General features: G+C 59.0%; 2 protein-coding genes across 6 annotated transcripts in view; one reads left to right on the forward strand and one right to left on the reverse strand.

The window, feature by feature from the left end:
* Positions 1-1,547: 1,547 nt before the first annotated feature.
* Positions 1,548-6,014, forward strand: SPHK1 (sphingosine kinase 1). 2 transcript variants are annotated; one of them, XM_054456133.2, is made up of 6 exons: positions 1,548-1,686; positions 3,613-3,816; positions 4,148-4,300; positions 4,382-4,476; positions 4,554-4,669; positions 4,966-6,014. In XM_054456133.2, the coding sequence occupies exons 2-6, from the start codon at positions 3,807-3,809 to the stop codon at positions 5,744-5,746; spliced, it is 1,155 nt and encodes a 384-aa protein (XP_054312108.1). In that variant the 5' UTR covers positions 1,548-1,686; positions 3,613-3,806; the 3' UTR covers positions 5,747-6,014. The 2 variants fall into 2 exon arrangements, with proteins under 2 accessions (XP_054312108.1, XP_054312106.1); XM_054456131.2 differs by lacking the exon at positions 1,548-1,686 and adding an exon at positions 2,755-3,327.
* Positions 6,015-7,682: 1,668 nt separating this feature from the next.
* UBE2O (ubiquitin conjugating enzyme E2 O) overlaps positions 7,683-15,433 on the reverse strand; it is a 63,464-nt gene continuing 55,713 nt past the window's right edge. For all 4 annotated transcript variants that reach the window (XM_063655891.1, XM_054456137.2, XM_054456136.2 and 1 more), the window contains exons 14-18: positions 14,328-15,024; positions 13,925-14,061; positions 10,057-10,260; positions 9,907-9,964; positions 7,683-9,764 (exon numbers count right to left, since the gene is read on the reverse strand). In XM_063655891.1, the coding sequence (XP_063511961.1) occupies positions 9,094-9,764; positions 9,907-9,964; positions 10,057-10,260; positions 13,925-14,061; positions 14,328-15,024 (1,767 nt within the window). In that variant the 3' untranslated portion in view covers positions 7,683-9,093. The remainder of the gene's footprint in view (positions 9,765-9,906; positions 9,965-10,056; positions 10,261-13,924; positions 14,062-14,327; positions 15,025-15,433) is intronic.

Below are 15,433 nucleotides of genomic sequence, written 5' to 3' on the forward strand. Positions count from 1 at the left end.
CCGCAAGCAATCCACCAGGCACCAGATCCCCAGATACCTGCCCTTCAGGGAGAAATAGCCTGGGATACAGAGAGGCCCAGAGGGGAGCTCTGGCTGGACTTGGCTTCTCAGCGTGGGGTGTGGGCTCAGGGGTTTGCTTCTCTGCTTTGTGGGGAACTGGTTGGAGGCTTGTGCAAGCCTCTTCACCTCTCAGGGTTTCAGGCTCCCCCAACCCCTCCCCGCCTTGTCCTTTTTTCTTTTTTTAAAAAGGAAGTAAAGTACAGTGGGAAAGGGGCCAAGCTGGCAGCTTGAGAGATCCAAGTGCCCGCCCCCCCACCCGCAACCGTGGGAAGGGGAACCATCTTGCTCTTGGCCAATCCTGCCTCTCCGAGCAGGGATGCAGCTGGGGGAGTTTCTGGAGATAGGATCAAATTCTTTAGAAAGGGAGAAGGGGAAAGGGGTCTGGAGAAAGGCAGCCTGGGTTGGGCAAGTGAATGACAAGAATGAGGGGGGCAAAGGCCTTGGAGGTGAGGGGGGCAGGGGGTTAGGCGCCAGGGAGGACAGAGGACCCATTGTGCGGCCTGGAACCGGGGCCAGAGGGCTTTGCCCTTCGCCTCCCTCCCGCGGGGCCTTCCAGAGCCAGGAGGGGAGCTGGGGCCCGGAGGCTGTTGGATAAAGAGCCCAGCAGGCTGCCCCGCCTCCCCTTGCCAACTCAGTTTGCAGTCAACCCCGCCCCCGCCCGCTCCGCGGACTCAAGGCTGGTGGTAGTGGGCCTGGAGGGGCAGGATCCGACCTTTCTGGGGCCCCAGGAGGAAAACAAAGGGGGACCCTGAAGCAGGTGGGCTTTATCACCACGAACTCACAGTGCTTCCCTGTGCCTCAGTTTCCCCTCTTCAGACTCTATGGCTAATGACAGAGCTTTTCAGATTTGGTGGAAATGCTCTCTGGGGCGGGTAGCAGAAGGGGAAGGCTGCCCCAGCTAACCTCCGCAGCCAGTCCCCTCGAAGGCTGAGATCTCGGGGAGCGCAGCCTCCGATTCGGGTTTTCCAGGCACCAAAGTCCCTCGCTGGAGGAAGAAGAGGGGAAGAAGGAAGAGGAGAGGGGAGGGGCGGACGGATCTGGTCCTGGGCTCCCGCGCGGAGCCCCCTCCTCCCACAGCCGCCGCTGGCGTCCCCGCAGCGCATGACCGCGGCACTGCGGCTGCAGCGCTCCCTCCCCCGCCCGCGCCGGATTCCTGGGGGAAGGGGGCGGGGGGCTCGGAGGTGCAGGACCCATCATTCCAACACGCGCCGCGACGCCAGGAGTCGGGGATGACGCCCGTGCTCCCTCCCCTCGTTCCTGTTTCTCGGAGTTTTTCGACCCGTGAGCGCGTCGCTGAGTCACCTTCCCGGAACGCGCTCGGGACGCTCTGGACCCAGCGAGGACTGCCCGGGGGCCGCGCAGGGCGAAGGTGCAGCCTCCGATACGCGCGCGGAGCTTCGGCCTCAGGGACTCCGCGTCCCAGCCTGTGCCCCCCGACCCGCCCGGGGACTCTCGGGTCCCGCCCGTCTGACCCCCCAAGTGTTGGGAAACGGAGCCGAGCTGCCTGGGTCCTCCCGAAGAGAAGACACCGCGGAGGCGTGCCGGAGTTCAGGGCGCCGCCCGGCTAATTGGCTGCGTGCTCCTCCCGGACCTGCCTCTTCTCGACTTTAAGCAGCGATGAGAGAGGTGTGTGGGGGCGGGTGGGGCCGGCGGGGGCGCGCGAGCCCCGCAGCCTCCCGCAGGGACTTGGTTTCTCCTAACTGTGGCCCTACCTGGGCAGGTCACCAATGGGCCCTGGCAACTTCTTCCTCCGTCTCAGCCGTAACCCCCCAGGGATCTAACTCGAGGTGCTCGCGGACACGTTCTGTGGCTTGCCGCGATAAGTGTATTACAAACACACTGACAAACGCGTCCCCACTGGCCTCCAAAGAGGTGACGACTTCTGAGCGCGTTTCCGGCGCCCCTTCTTCACGCTGAGCCAGAGGGGGCGGGGGGCACGTACCCCATGCTTGGCTTTCCAATCCCGACGGGGGCCCCCAGGCCCATCTACACTGTCAAGGCTCCTCTCCGGCTCGGAGCCCCCAGCCTGTCGCCTGCTCTACCCGGGACAGCGCGCTAGGCGGCCTCAGGCTCGGTGGCCCAGCTGCAGCGTCGGGAAGTTAAAAATAACCTCCGTGGGAGCGCGGGGGAGGAAGAAAGAGGGAAGCTGGTGGGCGGTGGGCGAGACGCCCCGGCCTGGAGAGGCGCCCCCGGTGGCGTGCGGGCCTCGAATTCCGGGTGGGCTAGGGCAGAGCGCGCAAAAGGGGCGCTGCATCCCGGCGCCGGCAGCACCCGCGGGGGCGAGGTCGTGGCGTCGAGGTGAAACCAAGGGTCCCCCGGGAGAGCGGAACCGCGCGCGCCCGGCGCTCGCTCCAACACGAGTTCGCGCGGAGCCCGCGCCTCCGTCTGCGCTGCGCGGTCGCTTTCGCGCGCCCCAGACACTGCGCTCGCGGCCGGGACCGGGACTCCGCGCCTCGCGGCCTGTCGCCTCAGCTCACCCGGCCAGGTCGCAGCGCCGCCTTCTAGCCAGACGCCTAGGACGAGCGGCGGGGGCGCGCCTGCCGCTTCCTAGGACCCGGGCGGGAACCAGCGCGTGGCCCGGCCGTGGGCGCGGGCCGTGCCGGAGGCGGCGCGCTGAGGCCGGAGGCGGGCGGAGGCCGAGGCCGCGCCGGGCTCAGGTTCCACCCCCGGGAGTGCGGGGCGGAGCCAGGCCGGCGCCGAGGCTCAGTGCCCTCCCCGCACCGCGGCGCCGGCTGCGAAGTTGAGCGAAAAGTTTGAGGCCGGAGGGAGCGAGGCCGGGGAGTCCACTCCAGCGGGGCGCTCCAGTCCCTCAGACGTGGGCTGAGCTTGGGACGAGCTGCGTTCCGCCCCAGGCCACTGTAGGGAACGGCGGTGGCGCCTCCCCAGCAAACCGGACCGACTGGGTAGGGCCGCCCACCCTGCCTTCGCGCCGCTCGTGGCTCCTGTGCGGCCCGCCCTCGCGGGGCCCCGGGGAACTGGGCCACTTGTCGCTTGGGCGAGAGCAGGCGGCAGCTGGTGGCCCGGCTCGGGCTCGGCACTCGCGCGACCCGGGAGCGGCTCCCACGAGCGCCGCGCGCGTCGCAACGGAGCGGGGCCCTGGGAGGCGCGCGCCGCGTCTCCCACCGCTCTGGAGCTCCGGGCAGGGGACATGGCAACCTGGATGGCTGGGGCAGGGATCCTCTCCCAGAACTTCGTGCCCGGCAATGTCCGCTCAAGTTCTGGGATTTTTACGCAGCTGGACTCCCCTCCCCCTGGCAGCCCCGAGGGGTGAGGAGCTAGTCCGTCGGAGGGAGCCACGGGGCTCTGACTCATCCGTCGGGCCGGAACCGAACCCCAAGCCCCAGGGAGGAAAGCCCTGGAGCAGGCGCCCTTCTCTTCAGGGATAGTAGGCTTAGTCACACGGCGGGGGCGCCCTCGGAGGCACCGGACCTCAGTTCTCTGGACCTCCCGGGAACGTGGCTCCCAGCGCGTGGTCCTGGGATTTAATCGGGCGCTCCCCACCTCTGGGAGCTGCGGCCCCGGACTCCGCCAGCGCTGTCTTCTCTCCCTCAGATCCAGCCGCCGCAGGGAATGACGCCGGTGCTCCTACAGCCAAGGCTCCGGGCGGGGAGGGCGAGCCCCACAGCCGGCCCTGCGACGCCCGCCTGGGCAGCACCGATAAGGAGCTGAAGGCAGGAGCCGCCGCCACGGGCAGCGCCCCCACAGCGCAGGGGACCCCCTGGCAGCGGGAGCCGCGGGTCGAGGTTATGGATCCAGGTTTGTGGGGTTCCTGCTGGGAAGGGCTGCAGGGGGATTCCTGTCCCTCTCCAGGAATGATGGAACGCCCATCTGGATGAAAGGGGCTGTGGACGATTGGGAGAAACATTATCCCTCACGAGGCCAGAAGCCGGCTGAATCTGAGCCAAGGAAGGGGGTGGCAGGGGCGCCGCGTCCCCACCCCAGGGCTCCCAGCAGAGGCCTCTCCTCTGGCCAGGGTCAATTACCCGGGTGTTGGGGGCACCACGTTCCCACACTAGTGCCCCTGTTGTTACCCGTGGCCCCCTAGTGGTCGGTTGCGGACGTGGCCTCTTCGGGTTTGTTTTCTCAGCGGGCGGCCCCCGGGGCGTGCTCCCGCGGCCCTGCCGCGTGCTGGTGCTGCTGAACCCGCGCGGCGGCAAGGGCAAGGCCCTGCAGCTCTTCCGGAGTCACGTGCAGCCCCTTTTGGCTGAGGCTGAAATCTCCTTCACGCTGATGCTCACTGGTGAGTACCTCTCGGAGGGGGTTTCGGGAGCATCCCCTGTCAGGGGACCCCCAGTCCTGATAGCTGCCCGTCTCCCTGCAGAGCGGCGGAACCATGCGCGGGAGCTGGTGCGATCGGAGGAGCTGGGCCGCTGGGACGCTCTGGTGGTCATGTCTGGAGACGGGCTGATGCACGAGGTGAGGACCGCACCGCGCGGCTTGGCCTGGGGCTTGGCGCGGTGTGTCCCAGGCTGAGGCCACGTGTGCTTCAACAGGTGGTGAACGGGCTCATGGAGCGGCCTGACTGGGAGACCGCCATCCGGAAGCCCCTGTGTAGCCTACCAGCAGGCTCTGGCAACGCGCTGGCAGCTTCCTTGAACCATTATGCTGGGTGAGAGCCCAGGGCCGGAGTGGGCCTGTTTTCCGTCTGTGCCCCTCTACCGCGGGGTTTTCTTGTCTAAGCTCCCATAGGCTGAGATCATTTCCATTTCCCCTTCTCCCTTAGTCCTGGGGCCCTCTCCCCGTGACCCCAGCTGACTGCTTCCATTTGCTCCATCTGTCACCTACCAGTCCTGCCAACTCCCCAGGGACCACATGGCGCTTTGCCAGTTCCCACTCCCCGGGAGGAGGAAGGGGGGGATACATGGGGGCTCCTGTCCTGCCTCATCTGACCGTTTCTCCCTGCAGCTATGAGCAGGTCACCAGTGAAGACCTCTTGACCAACTGCACGCTGTTGCTGTGCCGCCGGCTACTGTCGCCCATGAACCTGCTGTCTCTGCACACGGCTTCGGGGCTGCACCTCTTCTCTGTGCTCAGCCTGGCCTGGGGCTTCATTGCTGATGTGGACCTAGAGAGTGAGAAGTATCGGCGTCTGGGGGAGATGCGCTTCACTCTGGGCACCTTCCTGCGTCTGGCCGCCCTGCGCACCTACCGCGGCCGACTGGCCTACCTCCCTGTAGGAGGAGTCGGCTCCAAGACACCTGCCTCCCCCGTTGTGGTCGAGCAGGGCCCCGTAGATGCACACCTTGTGCCACTGGAGGAGCCAGTGCCCTCTCACTGGACAGTGGTGCCCGACCAGGACTTCGTGCTAGTCCTGGCGCTGCTGCACTCGCACCTGGGCAGTGAGATGTTTGCTGCACCCATGGGCCGCTGTGCAGCTGGTGTCATGCATCTGTTCTACGTGCGGGCGGGAGTGTCTCGGGCCATGCTGCTGCGCCTCTTCCTGGCCATGGAGAAGGGCAGGCATATGGAGTATGAATGCCCCTACTTGGTATACGTGCCCGTGGTCGCCTTCCGCTTAGAGCCCAAGGATGGGAGAGGTGTGTTTGCAGTGGATGGGGAATTGATGGTTAGCGAGGCCGTGCAGGGCCAGGTGCACCCAAACTACTTCTGGATGGTCAGTGGTTGCGTGGAGCCCCCGCCCAGCTGGAAGCCCCAGCAGACGCCACCTCCAGAAGAGCCCTTATGACCCCTGGGCTGCGCTGTGCCTTAGTGTCTACTTGCAGGACGCTTCCTCCTTCCCCAGGGCTGCAGGGCCTGTCCACAGTTCCTGTGGGGTGGAGGAGACTCCTCTGGAGAAGGGTGAGAAGGTGGAGGCTATGCTTTGGGGGGACAGGCCAGAACGAGGTCCTGGGTCAGGAGCCCAGCTGGCTGGGCCCAGCTGCCTATGTAAGGCCTTCTAGTTTGTTCTGAGACCCCCACCCCATGAACCAAATCCAAATAAAGTGACATTCCCAGCTTGCTGGTCCTGTCCTGGTGACTGGGGAGAGAATGGGTTCTCGCTCTGGCCAGGACTATAGAATTTAATGTTAATGATGGCCAATAGTGCCCCCTGGGATGGGCAATGGATTTTACTGGCCCCAGGCATAGTCATTCTGGTGGGGGACTCAGGACCAGAGCCGGTTCAGCATAACGGTGGGGGGCCTCTACTACCCTGATAATTATAGCACCTCCAACCTGAAGCAGCCTCAGAGCTCAGCCAGCTGCCTGATCACACAAGATGCAGCTCGGCGCTGGCATGTCTCAGCCAGGGCCACACAACCAGCTAGTCCCAGCAAACCTCATCAGAGCCCCATGTGGATTTAGCAGGAAAGGGAAAATATCTGAGTTAAGGGCATTAGAAAACTGATGGGCCAAGCGCGGTGGCTCACACCTGTAATCCCAGCACTTTGGGAGGCTGAGGTGGGTGGATCACTTGAGCCCAGGAGTTTGAGACCAGCCTGGGCAACATGGTGAAATCTCATCTCTACAAAATATACAAACATTAGCAGGGTGTGGTGGCAGACACCTGTAGTCCCAGCTACTTGGGAGGCTGAGGCAGGAGAATCACTTGAGCCCGGGAGGTTGAGGCTGCAGTGAGCCGAGATTGCGCCATTGCACTCCAGCCTGGGTGACAGAGTGAGAAAGTCTCAAAAACAAAAACAGTAAAAACACTGCCCCCCCCCCCCACCAAAAAAAAAAAAAAAATTGGCAAGGAGCAGGAGACTTCAGAAGTAAAAAAAATGGCAGTATCTTGCCTTTTTGTTTTTTTTGCTCACTGCAACCTCTACCTCCAGGGTTCAAGTGATTCTTGTGCTCAGACTCCTGAGTAGCTGGGATTACAGGTGCATGCCACCATGCCCAGCTAATTTTTGTATTTTTAGTAGAGATGGGGTTTCACCATGTTGGCCAGGCTGATCTCAAACCCCTGACCTCAAGTGATCTGCCTGCCTCTGCCTCCCAAAGTGCTGGGATTACAGTCATGAGCCACTACACCTGGTATCTTACCTTTTTAAAAGGAATCTGTCATCCCCCACAATGGTCTAGGGATCTAGGGTTCCCCCAACCTCCCTCAGCTGCCTCCTTTCCCCACCTGTCCTTGTGGAAGAGTGCCAGGCAGGAGTGGAAAGAATGTGGCAGGGAAGGATCCATGCAAGTCTCCTAAACTAGGCAACCATTTTGGCTTAGGGTCCAGGAGTTGTGGCACCTGTCCACCGCCAGGTGCTATGACGTCGGCTCTCCCAGAATCTGGAAGGAGCTGAACTGGTCAGTTGTAGGTCTCTGGAGACTACAGCTGCTGGAAGGCTGCTCTAAGCTGGCTCTTGAGGAGCACACCACCAGGCAGGAAGAGGCCAGAGGACTGCTCCGGGACAGGAAGTCCAAAAGGCATACAAGCAGATCTGGCAGGCGGAGGGCAGCGTGGGCGGGTGGGGGGTGCTGTTCACAGTGGCCCCCACCTGGCCAGGAAAGCCAGGACCCACTGCCACATGCCTTCCCTGGCAACAAGGTCTTTCCTTCCCCAGGAAGGGTGTGTGTGAGGGACACAAAGGCAACGGAGCCCAGATGAATGGCAGAGGGAGGTTTAATGGTGTCACCTTGTCTTGTTAATGAGCCAACAAAAAAAAAAAAAAAAAAAAAAAAAAAAATGCAAGTAAAAAAAAGTTTAATCACACAGCACTTTATACAGATATTGTAAGCAGTAGGCATTCACATCTCCACATGTACAATGCACTGGGAAGCACAGCCCCACCAGTCACTCCGGGTGTTTCTCAAACAAGATACCGACTCGGTTCCAAATGCCATGGTGTGTGGTCCGGCTCCGTCCTCCCGCAGCTCTGCTGGCTGGGCGGTCACAGCACAGCACAGGTGTGGAGCCCACTTAAGGCTGACAAGACGCATCATGCTTTGGCTTTTTTTTGTCTTTTTTTCTAATAAGAGTTAATATCTTTGCTTTTGAGTTTTTTTTCCAACCTTAAATATTACATACATACACCAAAAATTACATAGCTGCAATGTGCTCAACAGCATCCTCTTGGCCTGGAGCTTCACATTATCAAAAGCTTAGAAAACTTGTAAACCTCTGGGCCTGTCTCTGGGCACTAGGAGAGCCCCCGCCAGCCATCCCCTTCTGGATTGAGCCTGCAGTTTGTAAGCGAAGGGCTTGACAGTAGGCCTTCTAGTCCAAGAGAGGGCTGGCTCGCTTGGAGTTCAGTGAGCTGCACGCCTGTCCCAGTGTGACCATGTGATGGGGGAGGGGCCCTAGCACTTGCCCTGGCCTTGTGCAGCTGCTCTTGCCCCCAGCAGCCTCCGACAGAAGAGCAAGGCACCTATAGCTGTTGCTTTCCCCGCAGCTCCCTGGTCCTCAACTCCATGTGCATGTGTGAAGGCCACCACCTCTCCTGGGCGTCACCCTGAACCTAGCCTGGTCCCAACCTCTCTTAGAGAGCAAGTTCAACAGGCCTGAGGGCTGTAATGTGGTCGACAGGCCATGTATAGCTGGGAGTCAGTGACAGCAGCTACAACTCCCAAGGGATAGTGTTGACGCTGGGGGACTAGGGAGGACCTGGTGGCGGTGGCAGCAGGAGGGTCTGGGACACAGGGAGGCTCGAGTTGAACTAAACAGGTTGAAAGGGACCAGGGGAATTGTTGGCGCAACCCACACTTCATGCAAGGCACATGTGCTCTCCTGCGGGTCTGCAGGGAACCGGCCCAGAGAGCCCCGCGGCAGGCCCTGGAACACCCGCCTCTGACCTGAGAAGGAACAGCAAGGGAGCAAGTGCCGGACATTCTGCTGGGGTGACAAATGGAAAATCGGCAACAGGGTTCCGATTTTCTTTGCCACAGGGGACCCGCCTGTTGAAAGCTCGCTTCAGAATAGAAACGGCGGCATCTCAACACACTTCTTGCACTTCAGCATCAAACTCACCTTGGGGAGAAGAGGGCAGTGGGTTTGCAGTGGGGACAGAGGGGCGTGGGAAGAGGGGTGATTCCGGGGGGGAGTGAACAGGCGGCAGCTGGCCTCTCCCACGGTGATGCTCCTTCCTCTGCGCCTGGCAGCTACTTGTCCTCTGTGCACTCCGGCATGCCTGCCTCTAGCAGGGCAGCCCGGAACTGCGTCAGGACACCCCGGATGCTCTTGATGAAACCCTTGGAAAGTGGGAAGAGGGGGAAGCCGATGTCAGGGTAGCCACTCTTCTCAGGTAAGAAGCTCCGATAGCTCTTTCTCCGCTTCTTTGGTTTCACACTGGGTGGCACTGATGCATCTGGTGCAGTCTCCGAAGTCTGGTCTGTGTGGTCCCTGCTAGCTGAGGCCAGGCCCTGGGCACCGCCCTCTGAGTCTGAGCCCTGCGAGGCCTCTCCTGGGGCTGGCCCTCCATCCTCAGGTTCTTGTTGGCTGGAGTCTGACAGCTCGGCTACAGCTGGGGGCTCTGGCGAGTGGCTGGCCTTGGGCGCCCCGTTGGGCAGTGCCTGGGCCTTCTCCAGCAGGGCATGGGTTTCCAGCCAGGACTCGATGCGGTTCACCAGCCGCCAGCCACCAGTGCTAAAGTGTTGCCTGATCTCCTGCTCAAAGACCTCGGGGGGCCGCCGCACCAGCTGGGTCATGGACTGCACCACGCGGATCAGCGCCATCTCATTGTAACAGCGACTGTTTTCATAGCCTTCCTGCAGGCCCCGGTCACTGTCGAAGCCGGCTTCGTTGTAGTATGGTTCATTTACCAGGATCAGACCTGTGGGGGGGGGACACCTTCCCTCAGTGGGTGGGAGAGGCCCACCATGCAGGCCTACCCTCCACCTGCCAGGGGGACTATCAGAGTCACTTCCCTCTACTGGCCCTCCCTCGTCCACACCCCCGCTTCAGCCCAACCGTACCTTGGATGGAGATGAGCACCTGGAGAAGGCTGGACTTGCTTGTCCACCTCTCTGTCCCCTGAAACACACAGGGCACCATCAATTCTGTTCCCCAGGCCCCATCTACCACTGGCTCTTCCTCCTTGGCTGGGGGCCTGGCCCTATACTCACCTTTCCAATCCAGGTGCCCAGGAGGCTGACACACACCTTCCCATTGTCATACAGGTTGGGGTTCAGGCGGCCACTGCATTGGGAGAGGTAGCAGAAGTGGGGGGGCACGGCTGGGTAGATGTTGGGGAGCTGGATGTCAAACAAGTAGAGGCCATCCTCGTAGGGGGTTCGAGTAGGGCCCCTGATGAGAGCTGAGAAGAGGTCCTAGGTAGGGAGGGAGGGAGGCCAAGGTTGGCAGGGGTGGAAGGGGGTGTCCTACATGTGGCATCTGCATCTGCACCTACTCTTTCCCAGGACACTGTGCAGATCACGCAGGAAGAGCAGCACCTGGGACTCCAGATGCCACCAGCAGTGGAGAAGCTAAGGACAAATCTCTCTCTGCAGAACAGCCTGGAATCTTTTTTTTTTTTTTTTTTTTGAGACAGGGTCTTGCTCTGTCCCCCAGGCTGGAGTGCACTAGCGCGATAATGGCTCACTGCAGCCTCCCAAGTAGCTGGGACTACAGTGTGGACCACCGTGCCCAGATGATTTTTTTATTTTGTGTAGAGACAGGGTTTCACTATGTTGCCTAGGTTGGTCTCGAACTCCTGGGCTCAAGTGATCCACCTGCCTCGGCCTCCCAAAGTGCTGGGTTTACAGCCCTGAGCAGTCACTGTGCCTGACCCTTGCCTGGAATCGTTGATCCCTCGCTAAGAGAAATACTCGAAATGAGTTTTTATCTTATCAGGTGTTTTTCCTCAGAAATCATTACTTTAAGACTGTATTCCAGCTGGGCGCGGTGGCTCGTGCCTGTAATCCCAGCACTTTGGGAGGCCGAGACAGGTGGATCACTTGAGGTCAGAAGTTCAAGAGCAGTGTGGCCAACACGGTGAAACCCCGTCTCTACTAAAAATACAAAAATTAGCCAGGCGTGGTGGCGCATGCCTGCAGTCCCAGCTACTCGGGAGGCTGAGGTGGAAGAACTGCTTAAACCCAGAGGCAGAGGTTGCAGTGAGCCGATTGTGCCATTGAACTCTAGCCTGGGTGACAGTGAGACTCTATCTCAAAAAAAAAAGAAAAAAAGAAAAGAAAAAAAAAAAAAAGATTGTATTCCTCAGCCAGACGTGATGGCTCACACCTGTAATCCCAGCACTTTTGGGAGGCCAAGGTGGGAGGACTGCTTGAGGCCAGGAGTTCAAAACCAACCTGGGCAACACAGTGAGACCCTATCTCTACAAAAAATAAAAAATTAGCTGGGCATGGTGGTGCATACCTGTAGTCCCAGCTACTCAAGAAGCTTAGATGGGAGGATCACTTGACTCCAGGAGGTGGAGGCTGCAGTGAGCTATGATCACACCACTGCACTCCAGCCTGGGCGACAGAGTGAGACCCTGTCTTTTATTTTTTTGAGATGGAGTATAGCTCTGTCACCCAGGCTGGAGTGCAATGGTGTGATCTTGGCTCACTGCAACCTCTGCCTCCCAGGTTCAAGCGATTCTCTGCCTCAGCCTCCCGAGTATCTGGGATTACAGGTGCACGCCACCACGCCCGGCTAATTTTTTGTATTTTAATAGAGACAGGGTTTCACCATGTTGGTCAGGCTGGTCTCGACCTCGTGATCTGCCCACCTTGGCCTCCCAAAATGCTGGGATTACAGGCGTGAGCCACCGTGCCCGGCCAACCCTGTCTTTTAAAAACAAAACAAAACGATTCCTCTAAACACCTGCTCCAACCCTTATCCCCAACAAGGCAAGTAGTACAAGCAGTTTCAAGCTGAAAGGCAGTTCCAGGCTGGTGAGGCCTGGGGAAGGGGGGATGGTCTCACAACCAGAAGCTGACAGGGAGGGTTTGAACTCCATGGGGGAGGTTGGGAGACCACCACTCCACAGACATCTGGAATCTGTGCATCTATTTGCGTGCATGTGTGCACACACGCGTGTGTGTGGGATCTCAACTGCCAGGGCAATGGGCGAGGTCAGTGATGAGCTGAGAAGCAGGGAGGGCCAGGTGCCAGCTGGGATGAGGGAACCTCTGCACATGCTCTTATCGGTGCCACCCTGGGAGCCTCCAGGGAATGCACTACTTTTCTTCTCCTGAGTGAGATGTGGGGAAAACAGAACAAAACAAAAAATACTGTTCCCGTCTTCCCTCAGCAGAGCTGAGACAGGCCAGAATTTTCAAAAGGAATTTTCCTACAACCCAAGAAAAAACCAAAAGCGTTATTAAGAATCTCAAGCAGCACTGGGCCTTAGGACTCTGCCCAGCCCTGTTCCAGGGTTGTGGCTACTCCGGGCCCATCTCAACAGCGCCCTGCTTGGCTGCTCTCAGGATCGCTTGGCTGCTCTCAGGATCGCTTGGCTGCTCTCAGGATCCCTGCTCTTTCTTTTCTTAATCCCTTCCTTCCAGGACAGGGCCAGAACTGGGGCCTCAGACTCAGATTCAGAGTCTAGCATGGTGCTTGGCTCGATGCACAGGCCCAGTAAGGGATCGCAGCGTAAACAAGGTGGCAGGCAAACGGGCTTGCCTGTTCCTGGAGGAGGCACTCAGCGCTGCCTCGGTAAACATGACTCAGAGACACTAGGCCCCGTCCACGAACAGAGGAAAATGGGAAAATGGAATGTGGTGTGGCCACATGCTGTCATCCTATTTTGCAGGTAAAAAGGAAGAAACTAGATCATTATGAATCGACACAGGTTGGTCTTAAGCAAATTAGAGATGATGTGTACAACAACATACTCTGTGTGTAAACAAATCATACAAAATACTATGTACTTATGGTGATATATGAGAATGTAAAAATATTTTTTTAGTGTATAAAAAATGTAAAAGTATAAAAAAAAGGTCATCCGTTTGGAAGGAGACCCACTAAACTTCCAACAATCCTCTGGGCGTGGGAAGAGACCTATGATTCAAGGAGAAAGGGAAGTGAGGTCTGGTCAAAGGCAACTTTAGCTCTTCCATTTCCACTCAAAGGATCTGTAATGTTCTAATTTTTCAAAAAGAAAAGTAGGCTTGGGGAGTAATCATAATATAATTAATTTCAAAGTAATTTTTTTTTTTTTGAGATGAAGTCTCGCTCTGTTGCCCAGGCTGGAGTGCAGTGGCGCAATCTTGGCTCACTGAAACCTCTGCCTCCCGGGTTCAAGCGATTCTCCTGCATCAGTCTCCCAAGTAGCTGGGATTACAGGCACCCGCCACCACATCCGGCTAATTTTTGTATTTTTAGTAGAGACAGGGTTTCACCAGGTTGGTTAGGCTGGTCTCAAACTTCTGACCTCAGGTGATCCACCCGCTTCGGCTTCCCAAAGTACTGGGATTACAGTCGTAAGCCACTGCACCCGGCCTATTTCAAAGTAATTTTTTTTTTTTTGAGACAGAATCTCGCTCTGTCGCCCAGGCTGGAGTGCAGTGGCACGATCTGGGCTCACTGCAAGCTCCGCCTCCCAGGTTCACGCCATTCTCCTGCCTCAGCCTCCAGAGTAGCTGGGACTACAGGCGCCCGCCACCATGCCCGGAGAGTTTTTTAGTATTTTTTTTTTTTTTAGTGGAGACGGGGTTTCACTGTGTTAGCCAGGATGGTCTCGATCTCCTGACCTCGTGATCCACCCACCTCGGCCTCCCAAAGTGCTGGGATTACAGGCGTGAGCCACCGCGCCCGGCCTCAAAGTAATTTTTTAAAGGAGGGAGGAAATAACCATCTGGCCTGGACACACAGCTGAGTCAGCCCTCACCTGACTGAGCCTGTGACCGCACCTGTAAAAGGTGGGTAGGTGAGTGTCCTCGCACGTGCCAGTCAGCCCCGGAGGTTTGGGGACTCAAGGTTGGTGGCCTCTTGGGCACTGGGTGCCCACCCAGCATATCTGCACCTGCCCATGCCAAGCCTACTTGCCATTCTATCTTCAAAAGTCTTGACCATGATGCCCTCAGGCAGTGAGGTAGCCAGCAGCGCCATCTCCTTCCGCACTGTGCTGAAGAACTTCTTGGCTTCTGGAGGCTGGAACTCAATTTTCTTAAAAGAATGATTTGCTAGAGGGGGAAAGAGAACAGTCAGTCCCTCATGGAGAGGCCCTGAAGCTCCATCTGCAAACCTGGCTGGACAGGTGAGCACACCCACAGACTTCCCACTTGCCGCTGCTGGCCTCAGCACTGTGACCACACAGGGAAATGGTTTGCCCTGGGGCAGTAGCTAGGGTCCGGCAAGGGGACTCACCACCCTGCACCCAGATCTGGTGACACAAACAGGAGCCCCGAGAAGGCGGGGGAAGGCGAAGACCGGGCAAGGGCTGACTCACAGGGTGCAAACTCCAGTACGGAGAAGACCTCGCCCTTGGCGCTGGTGAAGGTGACGCCAGGCTTGCCGCCACACTGCTGGCAGAGCACCGGGGTTTCGCTGGGCCACTCGGCCTTCACAGGCGACTGCCCCTCGGGCTTGTCCTCCTTGCGCTCTACGTCGGGCACTGCCTCCATCTTCTCCTCCTCTGCAATGGCCACATTGTCCAGGGTCTTCTTGAGGTTTTCCTGGAGCTTCTTGATGTCATCCAGAAACTTCTTCTCCCGAGTTGGCTTCTCAGGCTCCACAGTGGGAGAGGTGGGCGAGCCCGTCAGCAGCTGCTCCACGGTCATGTTCTTGAGGCTCTCCAGGATCTTGATGGCCTCTTTCAATTCCCGGAAGCTCTTGGGTGGCCCGTCCTTGCCAGCCTTCTCCATCAGCCCGGCCATGGGGGCAGCCATGGCCACAGCCCCCTGGACGGCAGCTGTGGCTGCCTCTTCACTGATCACCACTCCCTTGTCCTCCTCAGGGGCCACCGGCTGCTCCAGGGGCGGGATGGGGGGCTCCTCTATCTTGGGGTGCTCGTCTTCCACCAGCCCATTGTCCGTCTCCCAGCTGTCACTATCATCTTCCCATTCATCCGAGGATGCCCCGCTGGTGCTGCCTTCTACTGAATCGTAGTCTGACTCCTCAATCTCAGACTCGATGTTGTACAAGTGCTGGGGGCAGAAGGGAAGTGCCAGGGTAAGCAGACAGGAAGTCACCTCCCCACCACTAAGGAGGAGCTCTGGGGATCCCTGATCCGCACAGCTGATGGGGACTGGGCTCATGAGGCCTTGGCAACCTCATTCCACCCTTTCCCTGACCTGTGCTCTGGCTTTTGCAGTCCCTAGGTCTCTGGGAGAGGCCCTTCACCTGTCCCACCCCCCAGCTGGACCCAAAGCCCCAGCCAGTGGTCTGTTCCAGCCTCCCCTCCTGTCTGTGCACTTGGTCAGCATCTGTCCAAGGTGGTAGGGGACCTTGGCAGGCCCAGTCCCACACCTGAAAAGCGCAGGGTCAGCTGATGATGCCGTCAAGGAGGCCTGTGTGGGGCTGCACTGGGAGCTGGGAACATATGACAGGAGGGGA

Source organism: Pongo pygmaeus, chromosome 19 (assembly GCF_028885625.2).
Source record: "Pongo pygmaeus isolate AG05252 chromosome 19, NHGRI_mPonPyg2-v2.0_pri, whole genome shotgun sequence".
Classification (NCBI taxonomy): domain Eukaryota; kingdom Metazoa; phylum Chordata; class Mammalia; order Primates; family Hominidae; genus Pongo; species Pongo pygmaeus.

Bases quoted from the DNA above. Each gene is read 5' to 3' on its own strand.
- SPHK1 (XM_054456131.2), top strand. From the start codon at position 3,264: ATGTCCGCTCAAGTTCTGGGATTTTTACGCAGCTGGACTCCCCTCCCC. The intron at 3,328-3,612 runs GTGAGGAGCTAG...TCTCTCCCTCAG, and splicing joins CCCCCTGGCAGCCCCGAGGG to ATCCAGCCGCCGCAGGGAAT. The intron at 4,301-4,381 runs GTGAGTACCTCT...GTCTCCCTGCAG, and splicing joins CTTCACGCTGATGCTCACTG to AGCGGCGGAACCATGCGCGG.